The following is a 15,301-nucleotide window of genomic DNA, read 5'->3' on the forward strand; positions in this document are numbered from 1 at the left end:
AAAATAAACTAAAGAAGTAAATAGATAATTTGCTATAAAAGAAAAGCAAATTGGAGACAGAAAGGTTATATACATGAAAATTTGATCAACCTGTCTCTCAATTAAAGAGATGTGAATGGAAGTTAAAATGAAATACAATTTTATTATATCTATCAGATTAGTAAACACCTTATAGATATATGATACCTAGAATCAACAAGTGTACAAGGAAAATTGAACTCACAGTCTTCATAGAGGTATAAATTGGTATAACCTTTTTTAGAGAACAGTTTGACAATATCTATATAATTTAAAATGCATGTACCTCCTTCTGTAGTTCAAAATCCAACTCCTTTAAAAGGAGGGGAGAGGATAAAACTATGCCCAGGCAGTTTTATTACAAGTTCTATCAAACATTCAAGAAGAAATGTTCTAATCATAAAATATTCCAGCCATCCTATGAACATGGAAACAAAATTTCTAAATATTACCAAACCAAATACATAATGTTATCAACATGTGTGATAAAATTGGATATATATGAGAAATACATGGATTGGTTAATATTAGAAAATTAATTCAGATTAAGGAGATGAGGATCCTGTGAGCCTTTTACTAAGTGCCAAAAGAACATTAAAAAAAAAAAAATTGAACTTCCAGCCCTGGCTGGGTTGCTCACTTGGTTAGAGTACCATCCCAACATGCCAGGATTGTGGGTTCTTTCCCCTGTCAGGGCACATACAAGAATCAAACAATGAATGCATAAGTGAGTGGCGTAACAAATTGATGTTTCTGCCTCTCATCATTCAGTCAGTCAGTAAAATTTAACTTCCATTTATGATTTTTAAAAGTTTTTCACTGAGTAGACTAGGACAACCTTATTCTGGCAGCCTTTTCCTGATAAAGGCCATTTTACTAATGATGAAAAATTAGAAACATTTTTCTTGAAATCTAGGATAGAATATGAATGCTTATAATCATCACTTTTATTTAGTGTGTGATTTACTTTACTAATTAATGAGTGTCTTAGTCAATACAAGAAGATAAGCATAAAAATACATACACAGTTATTGGTAAAGAAGAGATGAAAAGTATTTTCAGTTGATATGATTATCTTCATAGAAAATCTAAGAGAAGCTACAAACAAGATAATAGAATTAATAAAAACACTCCACACAGTTACTGGATATAAGATCATAATAATGAAATGAATTACATTTGTATAAGCCTAAAATAAGTGGTTTAAAATATACTCTTAAAATATTAACAATTTCAAGGAAAACCATAAGAGACCTAAGAGTACTCTTTTATGGAGAAAATTACATAACTTTTTATAGAGATATTTTTTAAAAACCTAAGAAAGGAAAGAGTTATTCTACTTCACGAGTGGAAGGACTCAATAGGGGACAGATGGAAATTTTTTTCAAATCTATAAATTTAATACCGTATTAATAAAAATCCCTAGCAGGATTTTTATGCAGTTTAAGCTACTTCTAGGTATTCATGTGAAAAAATAAAAATTCAACAATAGGCAAGATAAGTTTGAAATGTAATGATATGTAGCTCAATCTAATAGGAATCAAGATTTAGTATAATATTGCTCCAGGCATGGAAAAGTAGAATATGGTGAAGTGGAAATTGCTAAAGAGGTCTTGGAACATAACCATGAACAAATGGAACTTGATTCTTATGGTATTTTATCTTAATGGAGAAAGAATGGTTTCTGAAACAGTTGTCTATATGGCAAAAGGAAAATTGGGATTCCTGTCTCATACTACTCATAAAAATAAATTTTATATGGATTAAAGACCAAGTGTGAAAAAAACAAAACTTTAAAAGAAAATATAGGCAACTACCTTTTCATGATTTTCTCTTAATGAGGGAATCTGAATTGCCAATACCTATGAAAAGATGCTTGGCTTAACTGTTAATCAAGGTTACAAATGTAAGTGACAGTCAAGAGACATTTCCCATTCTCAGATAGACAAAAATTGTTGGCAAGGATACAGAGCAGTAAGAATTCTCCTATACTACTAGTGGAGTACAAATAGACATAAGTAATTTGGCAAGCTATTTGTTAATATTTGGCAGGGTTTCAAAATTGATGTATCTAGCAATTTTACTTCTTAATACATTTGTAAAAAAAAAAAAAAGTCTTGTACAAGAATATGCATTACAGCATTATGACCACAAAATGCTATCTAAACATGTAACTTAAGAATGGATAAATTGTGTACATTATTCAGCAGAAAATATATGTTCTTCAAATAAATGAATTTATAACTACATGTATAAAAATAGGTAAGTTTCAAAATAATACTGAATTTAAACGCAAGTTAGAGAAGGATATATACCATTTACATAAAGTCAGTGTACAAAATAACACTAAGTATTTAGGGATATATTCACAGCAAAGGTGTAAAGACAAAGGTAGAGTGAACTCTAAAATATAGTCTTACTTGTAGGAAGTAATTGAAAGGAAATAGAGGAGAAGAATATGCTAATATATGGAGAGCTTCAACCACATCTAATGTTTTACTTCATTTTTCTGAGAAATGCACCGTTAGGCCATTTCTTCATTGTGTGAACATCATAGAGTGTGTTACACAAACCTAGGTGGTGTAGCCTACTATATGTACCTAAGCTGTATGGTATTGCCTGTTGCTCTAGGCTACAAACTCATACAGCATGTTACTGTACTGAATACTGTTGGCAACTCTAACACAGTGGTAAATAGTGTTTGTTTATGCCAACATCACCACAAACAAGGAAATAATGCTTTGCACTACAACGTTATGATGTCCACAACATTACAACATCACTAGGTGATAGGAATTTTTCAGCTCCCTTATAATCTTATCAGACCATCATCATATATGCTGTTCATTGTTTACTGAAACCTCGTTATGCCACATGACTGTAGATCCGAATGGCATGTAACACAGTGTTAAGAGTTGATCAAGTTCTGGATGGTTAGTACATGAGTGCTAGTTATATTATTTTCTGTAATTTTTGTATGATTAAAATATTTCTTGTGAATAATGATTGTCCTCTAAGAATTTTAACAGTTTATTTTTATAAAGCTTTTTTTTATTATTATTAATTTCAGCATCGGTGTCAAGTCCCATTGTTGCAGGTGGTTTGAGAAACATACACGATAATAAAGTTTCTGGTCCGTTGTCTGGCAGTTCAGCTAATCATCATGCTGATAATCCTAGACATGGCTCAAGTGATGACTACCTACACATGGTGCACAGGCTAAGTAGTGACGTATGTAATATATTAGTTGTCATTAAGGTAATAAATAGTTCTAATATTTGTCTCATAACCTAGTATTTTAATTCCACAATTTAAAGGATATCTGTTGTTTGTCAAGAATTATACTAGGTCTGAGAAAATAGATATGAAAAATACAGTTTCTGTACCCACAGAGCTTAGTCTAGAGCAGGGTTGGTAAACTGGCCAATAGGTGACCCACAAACTAAGAATGGTTTTTACATTTTCAGAGTTTAAAAACAACAACCACAGCAAAGAACATTATGTGACAAAAACTGTATTGGGCCTAGAAAACCTAAAATATGTATTATCTGTTTCTTTACAGAAAAAGTTTGCCAACCCCTGGTCTAGAGGTTTAGGTTCTTAATAAAATATAATTTCATTTTTAAATATATGCTCACCCAGAAATGTTCTCTTAAATAATGAACTTTTACTTATTAGTACTTAGCTCTTTTCCCCTCTAAATCCTATATAAAACTTTTCCCCTGAAATTTAATGTTGCTTTGATGTTGTTAAAATATTTCATGTTATGGAAATTTGTCTTGCTATTGACTTGGTGGTATTGTCACATACCACCAAAATTACATATATCTAAGGAAATACCAGAGGTGACAGTGGACTCTGCCCTTGAGACATTTACGGCCTGGTAGGGTAGGGTGTTCACAGCTCCTTTTGTAGAAAATAGCAAACAAAATTGGAGCGTACTAGTAATACCAGTTTTCTTATCCATTGCCATGCGTAGGCTGTTGATTCTTTTGGATACAGTTTCAATTCTTCTAAGATATACCACGAAGAAAACAGGAAAGTGCAGAAGAATTATGCTATTGAATTGGTACCAACACTTTACCTGTCAGTAATTTATGTCTTTTATTGGTTCTCTTTAAGATTTCTGTAAAGCCTCTCCTATCATTCAAGATACAAATTTTATACTCTATTCTTAGGATGGAGATTCTTCAACATTGAGGAATGCTGCATCTTTTCCATTGAGGTCTCCACAGCCAGTATGCTCACCTGCTGGAAGTGATGGAACTCCTAAAGGTATTATTGTAACTGAAATTTCTTTTAGCATTTCATATTTCAAGTTGAGTAAAGAACCCCGACCTCTTCATGCAGATATCAAAAAGGATTGTCTGTTGTTTTTGTTTATTGGAGGAAAAAACACAAATCTGTACTTATCCCTGTAAACTACTGATAGTGTTTTTAGATATATACAATATAGTTCTCACTGAGAAATCCAGTGCTCTTTACAAACCACAGATGTCTTTCTTCACTTAGACATTTGAAATTACTGATCAGCTTTCTCTATCATCCATCCCCCTCCCAACAAAACTTATTTGACATTGAATCTACCTGTTTTCCTCCTACTTCTTTCATAGATTTTTTTTCTTAATTAGCTCTTCTCTCTGCTCTCTCATTTCTCAATATTTCCATTATTAAGCTTAGATCATTATACTTTTTTCTTGGCTATTTTACTCAGTTTTGGTAACATTTATTACTTTTACGAACACATTTCCAAAGATACAAATTTGTATCTTTGGCTTTAGTCATTTCCAGGCAGAACTTCCTCATGTCTAGCTGGTATTTCACATTCATGTTCAAAATTGTTGTCACTTTTTTCCTGCCATTCTTGTTTTTCTTAATGCTATCCTAGTCCCGAATCATCTTAAAGTCTTCTCACCTCTTAGTCATTTATCAAAATATGGCTGATTCAATGTTACTTCCCTAAATCTCTTACGTCTACTTTGACTTCTAATTAAAATACTGTATTTTCTTCATGTTCTAAGTTAATGGGTAATCTTCCATGGACCCTCTGCTAATCTCTTCAAGCTATTTGTTTTTACTTTTTCTGACAGTTGATCTGGTGCTGTCTTATGGACATGAATTTTGTATTGTTTATCTTTGAATTACCACAGAACCTGGTGTAGTGTTCTGTGTATAATAGATTCACAAAATTGTGAATTTAAGTTTAGTTTTGTGCTATTTTTTGCAGTACTTAAAATTAAAGTCTGATTATTTGAATTGTCAGTTTGTTAGAAGAGAATACTGTTCTCCACTGTAAAGAATTAGCTAGTAGTTAATTGTAATATCGCTGACAATAAGTTTTCTCTATTAATGAGAATTCCTAATTATAGCCATCTAAAACATGGACTGGTCTACCTCTTATTAATATAAAGATATTTTTTTTTCTCAGATTCTGTTCCAGCTCTTTGATAGGACATTTTTCATGAGATGAAAGTTGAACTTTTATGAGCCATTCAAATTTTACAATTCTGTAAATTTTCAGGAATGAAAATAACTATATTCTGAAAGGGAGAGCAACTTCCAGAGTACCTCTATTTGTAGGTTAGCTCACAAGTATTGTCAGGGTGAGAAGTTTATTCATACTGCCAGGGAGAAATAACAGTGGGGATAGCTGGTTGATGTGGTTAACCAGCCCATATTTCCTTTAACTCTTGAGAATAGATGGGTGGGTGGGTAGGTGGATAGGTGGATAACTCTAGATATATAAAAAAGAAATCTTTAGAACAACTTCACAAAGACATTATTTATTATGTCAGAAATCTACTTATGTTCATGAGGCATGTTTTAGCTAGTTTTAAAGGTTGAATGAATCATCAGTCTCTTTTGATTTTTAGGTGAATTATTGGAATTTGAGGTTTGTTTAAAATATTTATTGTATATGTAACTTGCCACGTCAATTTTAAATACAAAGGCAATATGGTGTATTATAATCTAAAATTAGACAAATCTAGGTTTAATTTCTTTTCAGGTTTGTTAGCTATATAACCTTGAGCAAATTTTTTAACCTCTATAAGCTTCATGTTCCTTTTTGCAAAATAGTAATGATAAAATGTTCTTCAAGATTTGTTAAATGAATTGATGTGCAAAGTACCTTGTGCAAGCTCCAACACAAAACAAATGGTCCAAAACTGTTAGTTTTATTTTTTTAATGTCCTGTGTAAGCTTCAACTAAAAACACTATTTATTAATAAAACTTCAAACTAACATTTGTAGTAAATTGCTCCAATAGCATGTTTATCACACTTTACACAATAGCTATGTCCTCTGAAAAGTTATTTGTATATATGACACTTTAAATATATTAACATTGCTAATTGAAATGATCTTAAGTGGAGAGAAAAAGAACACCACATAAAGGTATATAAATCAGTATTTCACCACCAGTTTGTGAAATATATAAAGACTAATAATTGTAATTTTTTCCATTTTCTTTTTCTTATACAAGTCAGTATTCATATGAGTGTAGTCACTAGGATTAATTTATTATTTTTTTAATTTGACAGACTTCTACTTCAGATATGTTTTTCTAGATGGTCACTGAAAGAATAGAGATCATCATGCCCAGAATATTTGTGTTGTATCATCTTTAGAAACAGTGAACTCTTTTGCCATTTTCAGGCTTAGTATTTATATTTTATTGGCACAAAAATAGAAATAATACTGGTCTGGAAAATGATACTCATAGTTCAGTACAAACCTGGATCATCTCCCAGCACGTTAACAGACCATGAGGGGCAAGCCTTCAGGATTTCTTTTTGTCTTTTCTAAATAAGTAGCTTGGATTAGATAATTCTCTAATATTTTTTCTAGCATCACTATATTGTCACTTCTTATTTCTATCACAAAATATGAAAATGTAAAACTAGCACAAGTGTTCATTCCTGTCTGTTGAATTGTGTTTCTAGGGTCAAGACCACCATTAATCTTACCGTCTCAGCCTCTACCTTGTTCGTCACCTCGAGATGTTCCACCAGATATCTTGCTAGATTCTCCAGAAAGAAAACAAAAGAAGCAAAAGAAAATGAAATTAGGCAAGGATGAAAAAGACCAGAGTGAGAAAGCTGCAATGTATGATATCATTAGCTCTCCATCTAAGGACTCTACTAAACTTACATTAAGACTTTCTCGTGTAAGGTCTTCAGACATGGACCAGCAAGAGGATATGCTTCCTGGTATGGAAAATAGCAATGTTTCAGAAAATGATATTCCTTTTAATGTGCAGTACCCAGGACAGACTTCAAAAACACCCATTACTCCACAGGATGTAAACCGCCCACTAAATGCTGCACAGTGTTTGTCGCAGCAAGAACAAACAGCATTCCTTCCAGCAAATCAAGTGCCTGTTTTACAACAGAACACTTCAGTTGCTACAAAACAGCCCCAGACTTCTGTCGTACAGAATCAGCAACAGGTATCGCAGCAGGGAACTATATATGATGAAGCGGAATTGGATGCATGGGCTGAAATTGAGCGAATAGAGAGAGAATCAGCTATTGAAAGGGAGCGCTTTTCAAAAGAAGTTCAAGATAAAGGTAAAATAATCTCATTACTACCACTTCTTACTCTGGGCAAATACATAATTATAATGTCAAAATAGTTTTTTTAAGTTACTCTTTTTCTAATGTATTTTAATAATTTTTTATGTCTCTTCAATTATATATTTATTACTAATGCTCATACCTCAGATTCTTAGTTTCATTTTTTATCCAAAATAACTGAGATTTGGTCATTCTGTATCACAGATCCATCATCTTTTATATACCAAGTGATTCTTTCTGTGCTTGTCTACTAAAGTGAACATTGGCATTTCTATATCACGTGCATTTTTCATGAGTTGTGAAACAGCTTTGCATCGTCAGCTTTTTTCTGCCAAAACATGGTTAACTACTGTAGAATTTGAATCAGTACCCTTAAGAAAAGTTTGTTTATATGCATATGATGCAATTAGTTTTCCCTTGGTCTTTACTCCTACCACTTAATAATGTGACTTCTTTTTAGTAAAAAAATTATGAAAAGAATTTTAAATTAATATTAAATAGCAAACCTTAAAGGATCAAAGGTCTTTTGCTTGTGATTACAGTTAAGTATTCCCTTTTGTCTGACTATTATATTAGTACGGAGATTCAAGACACATGTTCTATGAATGTATGGGCTTTTTTCCTGCTTTATAAATAATTATAATCAAATGAAAGTAGCTTTCTATTCTTGATTATTTCAGAGAAACTGTTGAATTAGTGATTGAAATTAGTAATTTATGAATTTGCTGTCTTTTATAGATGCATATATATATGTATATATATATATACTTGATTATCCAAACCAAAGCATACTTTATGATTTAACTTTATAAATATTCTAGATTGATTTATAAAATAAAACTTAATGTTAGGAGAACTCATTTTTATATGTGATTTTTTTAATATGTGACAGGATCGTTTCTAGATAACTCTGTTTCTATGCTAAGAAATATACTGAAGATATGTATTTTATTTCCTGTCTGTCGTGATGGCTTTTTTTAATGTTATTTTTTTAAGACTATATTTACTAATTATTGCATTACAATGTTTACTAAATATATAAATCACAGATAGATACAAGTAAAGAAATTGATATTTTATTAACTAGGGAACTGTGATTTTTTTTTTTTAACTAGTAAAGGATGAAATAAAGTGTTGTTTGTTCTTTGTCTTTGCATAGTAGTGTGGGGTTCAGAAAATAAATATACCATGTTGGTTCTAAAATATATCTCCTCCTCTAATCTCTTGTAAAAGTATATGTGTGTCAAATGAAGAGAGCAATATTACTCGTCTTCTCTTGATAATATACTCCAAATTCCAGAGTTCTGTGACAGTTTTGCAAGAAACATAAAATTGTAACTTCTTGACAAAGAATTATTAGTTGCCTTGAGAACTGAATTTTTTCATGACATTTTAATCTATGTTTTGGAAAATTGTTTTCTTAGAAAGGAGTATAATTTTTTTTAATGATTTTTTAGTTGGTGGCAGTTACAAACATAGGAAATGGTGAACTGGGGTATTTTTTCTTAACTTTCCTGAACTTTTAATTGTATCATATTTGTTGAAACCAAAGTTTTTACCTTTAAAACTTGAACGAAAATAAGGATAGTAAATGAGGCTAATTGTCTGTTAGCAAACATTTTAGACCACCAACTTGTCTTTGGGAGAATAACAAAGTCAATAAACAGCAAACTGTTCTTTCAGAAACTTGTAATATATATTTTACTTTTAATTATCTAATCAATTTTCTCTGTGACCTGTGATGGTGTGGCTATGGCAAATACAATTAAAAGACGAGTGAACAGAGCTGACAGAATTTTGAGCTCTGTAAGTTGACTTACAGAGATATCTGGTGCTATAGGATTAAAAGAAAAAATGTTTATAGAGCTATCTTACTTTTAGTTTGATTCAGATGAATTCAGTATGTATATTGATTATGCTGATTTTGCTGACCTCATATTAGTGCTGTTGTTTCTAACTTGTTTTCTGAAAGCCATGTTCCCATTATTTCATGGCTTTATTTGAAAACCTTTGGAATGTAGGTACTATCTAATACCTTTGATTTGATCTTTGTAATTTTGTATTCTGTTTCAGCATTGCGTGATGGGATAGTCTTACATATAAGCAGGTATCTTGAGATTTTGGAAAGACTAAATGTTATGTTGCTACAAGATTGTGGGTGAGGCCATAAATAAAAGTAAAATTTTCTGAAGTGGTGGTTTTTAGTCAGCCCTTGAGAGATGAAATACTTTTTGAAATGAATTTATCATTAGTAACCACTGCATTTTAGGAGTAAATTATAAAATTAATATTTACTGTATTCTAAGGTTTGGCACTGAGAACTTTTTAGTAACCATTGTATTGGTGGCGGTAAGGACCAAACAAGACTACTTTGGTCTACTGGGAGCTTATTTCATAGGGTCTGAGCTTATTTCCTGTTATATACTTTTGTCATGAGAGAAGCATTCCCTTCAGTAGGTCAGGAATTAAAAATCTTACTTTGTAAGATTAGAAATATGATTGTTTGATAATTGTAGAATTTGAGAAAGGGGATAGAGTACTCTCAAGAAATATTTTACCCAGGCTATGGTAGAACCTAACATACCTCTGTGTTCCACACATAGAAGACACTTTTTGGCTGCTGGATATTTATTTCCCTTTGTCCTCTTCTTCCTTCTTTGGACAATTTTATATATACTGATAGATTAATTCTCTGTAACTTAATATTTTATAATATTCCTGAAGGACTTTTTCTCAGTCTTTTGCTTATATTTTAACATCCATAATTATATAAATTAATTTTTAAAGGCTATTCATCTTTGCTTCTGGAATAACCTATCATAGACATTAATATCTCCTTTATGTGCTGAAAATTCCTGCTTTCTTTTGTCAAAGAGGGGTCTCTTTGTTTATCTTTGCCTGATTTCACCTTTTCCCAAGGTCCACTTTCCATGTTAGCAAGTATAAGGAATGGCCTAGCTACACTAATGTTTTTTTATAACGTTATAATATTCTTGCACTGCAACCTGTATATGAAGAAAATTATTACCTACTGTCATTTGGAATAAGAGATAGGGATTTTGAACAGGAATAGAACAACTTTTAGGGTAGGATGTTTTTATTTTTCATAATTGGCTGCTGTGTGCACAGTTGTGCTTTCTACTTCTCAGTATTTTCATTTATCACTTGTAGTAGATTTAAGCAAATGATACACTTTGTTTCTTATAAATATAATCAAGTTCAGAATTTCTCAAAGGGCTGGACCTTATTTTCAGAATATTAGCATTTGGATGGCAAGTGTTGTTGGTTTTGAAATTATATGTTTTTTGTAAGCATTATCTTCAGGAAGATATGCATTCTGATAGCTAATCTCATGGTCCCCAGTGCTAAACAGGACTTAAATATTATGTGTCTAAAATATTAAAATTTCTTCATAGAGATGGCTTTCCATAACTAGTTGAAGGTCATGATGTAATGAAGACTGATAAAAGAAGTGGGTAGACAAAAGTGACCTATGCAGATTCAGAGTCACTTTATAGGAGTAAGTTCATGTTGGAACTGAATTAGATCAAGTGAATCAGAACCTGCCTTCTCTTAACATATGCAAGAATCCTTGCAGCAGTAATGGAATTGTTCCTGCTTTTACAGAAGAGGTGAAGTACTTTTCAATAGGTGAAAAATTAAAACTTTCCTTTTAGCAATATTTTATGCACAGTGCAGCAAATTATAAGATCTTCCCCAATCTTAATCCATTACTCTTGTGCAATGCTTTCATAAGTTTTTATTATGAATAATTATAGCACTTATAGTTTAAGATAACTAAATCCGACATGATAATTTCTTTGAAATTAAACTATTTGTTAAATACGTTAATGATCTATAAACACTTAAATCCTTTAAAATTTAGCTTTCAAGATATTTTAATGTTTCCCTGAAAGCCAGATTGCTTATATTAATAAAAAGGTGAGCCACAGATTTCTTAAATCTTCAGATGCTGAAGAACGTTGTCGTTACAGCTCTTAAGTGTGCTTAGGTTACCATTTTATATCTTTCACAAAGCATAATTTTTGAAAAATATAAAAAACTTAAATTATACTATTTATATTTCTAGATTCTTGTCATAAAGGTTTAAGGAATAAGTTTAATGTGATAAAGTACCTTATTTATGAGGTAATAATTATCGGGTATGCTGAATGGCAAAGTATATAGATTATCTTGTATGGCAGAACATTCAAAAGTAAAATTTCGTAAACATAAATTTATTATTCTGCGTGCTTTTTTTGAGGTATTGATGCAAAAAGTTTCATGCAAGTTTTTACCAGGTTAGTTTTAATTAGGGAAAACAGTCTAATGATAATATACTTTTTTATTACTACTGCTACGACGACGACATCATCAGGTAGTTGTTTTGCAAATGCAGTATATGTGATGGTAGATCTGATTTCCGAATAACTGAAAAGAATGACTCAGGTCTACAAAATTACTAACAAATATCTGAAGTAATATTTAGTAATATTTGATTAGATTTAAAGCTGGATGAACTGCTACTTCTTTCTTTGAAAACAAAATAATGGATATTTGGTATATAAAAGCAGCCTTGTCATTAAAATATTTTTTCAAAACTTGATTTCCTCACAAGAAAGGACTGTTTGTTTAGTGGTCAGTTTGACTTTTATCCTTGTCACACTGTTTTGCTTAAAAGATAACACATTAATGACTTTATAAAAGAATCTAGAGGTTCTCCTGTAAAAATGATTTAAAATGACTCTTAGAATATAGCCAGGTAATGTAACAAGTAAATATTAAAGCAGTAAAACTTCAAGATGCTGTAATATAACCATTTCCAAGAACTGTTTAGAGATTTAATTTATAGAAAATGACCTAGCAGCCTCTTAAGTCAAATGGAATCATGCACAGAAATACACAACCGTTCAGAGTTCCCTGACTTTTTATTGTGGTGGTGGATTTGTGTGTGTGTGTATTTTTATCTTTACATTTAAGATTACTGTAAATAATTTGTTACTGAGGCCAAGATATAGACCCCTAGAAATTTACTTTGAAAAGCCAAAGCATTTTTCCTCAGTGGAAGTTGCTTAAAGCAGGATTTATCTAAAAAGTTCTTACATGCTTTTATTTTTATACTTACAATGTTACCTTATTTTAAATATACTTCTGTGTGTTAGCTTTAAATTCCATTTGTGCTGTTGACACCTTGAAGAATTTGAATCCTGGATCAAAGGTTAATAATAAACTATTAATTTTTTTTTTTACTATCTTTGTATGTGTTTTTTTTTTCATTGACATGGTTTCTATTTTCTCTTGGGTGTTACTCTTTTTCATACTAATGTATTGTTAAAATTACACTTTCTGTTCAGTATGTTAGCAGATTTCCAGCTCTTCATAGTTTCTGGTTAACTGTTTTAATGATCATAAATGAGAATACATGGTTTATAACTGGTTGCCGTATTAATACAAAGAATCTGGTTTATATTTAATGTATTATAGGTTCCATTTATTTTATATAACTAGGCTTATTTATATGCTCAACAAGTACACTGTTAAATTCTTTCTGCTATAGTCACTAATATTTATTGAGGTAGAGCAAACGTGGATATTTTTAAAAAAATACTGTCATTCCTCCCTACTATTTTATATATGTGTATTGACATTTGCATTCACCACATTTAAAAAAAACATTGACTTTAAAAAATAGGCAAAGTCCATATGGTTTTTTAATAAGATAAGAATATATGTCTATTACTGATACTGAATATTTATCTTTAAATTTCAGATAAGCCTTTGAAAAAAAGAAAACAAGATTCTTACCCACAGGAGGCTGGGGGTGCTACAGGAGGTAATAGACCAGCTTCTCAGGAGACGGGTTCTACGGGAAATGGGTCAAGGCCAGCATTAATGGTTAGCATTGATCTTCATCAGGCAGGAAGAGTGGACTCTCAGGCTTCTGTAACTCAGGATTCAGACTCCATAAAAAAACCTGAAGAAATCAAACAATGTAATGATGCACCTATATCTGTTCTTCAGGAAGATATTATTGGAAATCTTAAATCTACACCAGAAAACCATCCTGAGACTCCTAAAAAAAAGTCTGATCCTGAGCTTTCAAAGAGTGAATTAAAGCAAAATGAAAGTAGATTGGCAGAATCTAAACCAAATGAAAACAGATTGGTGGAGACAAAATCAAGTGAAAGTAAGTTAGAAACTAAAATTGAGACACAAACAGAAGAACCTAAACAGAATGAGAGCAGAACTGTGGAATCCAAACAAAATGAGAGCACCACAACTGAGCCTAAACAGAATGAAAATAGACTGTCTGACACAAAACCAAATGACAACAAACAAAATAATGGCAGATCAGAGACAACAAAGTCAAGACCTGAAACCCCAAAGCAAAAGGGTGAAAGCCGACCTGAAACTCCAAAACAAAAGAGTGATGGGCATCCTGAAACCCCAAAACAAAAGGGCGATGGGCGTCCTGAAACTCCAAAGCAGAGAGGTGAGGGCCGCCCGGAAACTCCAAAGCAAAAAAGTGAAGGTCGGCCTGAAACACCAAAACATAGGCATGAAAATAGGAGGGATTCTGGAAAGCCATCAACAGAGAAAAAACCTGAAGTGTCTAAACATAAACAGGATATAAAATCTGATTCACCTCGGTTAAAATCAGAACGAGCTGAAGCCTTAAAGCAGAGACCCGATGGACGATCTATTTCTGAGTCACTAAGACGTGACCATGATAGTAAACAAAAGTCAGATGACAGGAGTGAATCAGACCGACATCGGGGAGATCAGTCTAGGGTTCGAAGACCAGAAACATTGAGATCTTCTAGTAGAAATGAACATGGCATTAAATCTGATGGTTCAAAGCCTGATAAACTAGAAAGAAAACACAGACATGAATCAGGGGACTTGAGGGAAAGACCATCTTCTGGGGAGCAAAAATCGAGGCCAGACAGTCCTCGTGTTAAACAAGGAGATTCTAGTAAGTCAAGACCTGATAAGCCTGGTTTCAAATCACCAAACAGTAAAGATGACAAAAGGACAGAGGGTAACAAGAGTAAAGTAGACAGTAATAAAGCACACCCTGATAATAAGGCAGACTTTCCAAGTTATTTGTTGGGGGGCAGGTCCGGTGCATTGAAAAATTTTGTCATTCCAAAAATCAAGAGGGATAAAGATGGCAATATTACTCAGGAGACAAAGAAAATGGAAATGAAAGGAGAACAGAAAGACAAAGTAGAAAAAATGGGATTAGTTGAAGACCTAAATAAAGGAGCTAAGCCTGTAGTTGTCCTACAAAAACTGTCTTTGGATGACGTTCAGAAACTTATTAAAGATAGAGAGGATAAATCAAGAAGTTCCCTTAAACCTATCAAGAATAAACCATCAAAGTCAAATAAAGGTAAGAATAATTATACTGATGTCATTTGTATTTTAATCAGTTTTACTTTAAGTTTTAGGGTTACTAAGGATTTAAAAAAAGGAAATTTACAAAAATTCAAGCACTGCTACCTGAAAAGATAACAGTTATATAAAATAATAATTATTTTTTCAGTAATAGAGATAAAAAATTCTCAAAATTTTTTTTCCTCCTCTTACTTGAACTATTCACTGTAGTCATAATTTTTTTCTGTTTGGTACACAGAGATAAGTTCCTTTGCTATTTAGTTATTTTAGGTATTTTTTGAAAATTGCTTGTCAATCAAGTGAAT

The 15,301-nt window shown here is 31.9% G+C and overlaps 1 protein-coding gene across 6 annotated transcripts in view; it reads left to right on the forward strand.

The window, feature by feature from the left end:
- The window catches only part of NIPBL (NIPBL cohesin loading factor), a 182,737-nt gene that overhangs the window by 86,441 nt on the left and 80,995 nt on the right, over window positions 1-15,301 (forward strand). For 5 of the 6 annotated variants that reach the window (XM_053914377.2, XM_053914375.2, XM_053914389.2 and 2 more), the window contains 4 exons: window positions 3,089-3,249; window positions 4,197-4,293; window positions 6,963-7,589; window positions 13,366-14,991. In XM_053914377.2, the coding sequence (XP_053770352.1) occupies window positions 3,089-3,249; window positions 4,197-4,293; window positions 6,963-7,589; window positions 13,366-14,991 (2,511 nt within the window). The remainder of the gene's footprint in view (window positions 1-3,088; window positions 3,250-4,196; window positions 4,294-6,962; window positions 7,590-13,365; window positions 14,992-15,301) is intronic. The other variant, XM_053914391.2, reaches the window with a different exon arrangement.

Source organism: Desmodus rotundus, chromosome 1 (genome assembly GCF_022682495.2).
Source record: "Desmodus rotundus isolate HL8 chromosome 1, HLdesRot8A.1, whole genome shotgun sequence".
Taxonomy (NCBI): domain Eukaryota; kingdom Metazoa; phylum Chordata; class Mammalia; order Chiroptera; family Phyllostomidae; genus Desmodus; species Desmodus rotundus.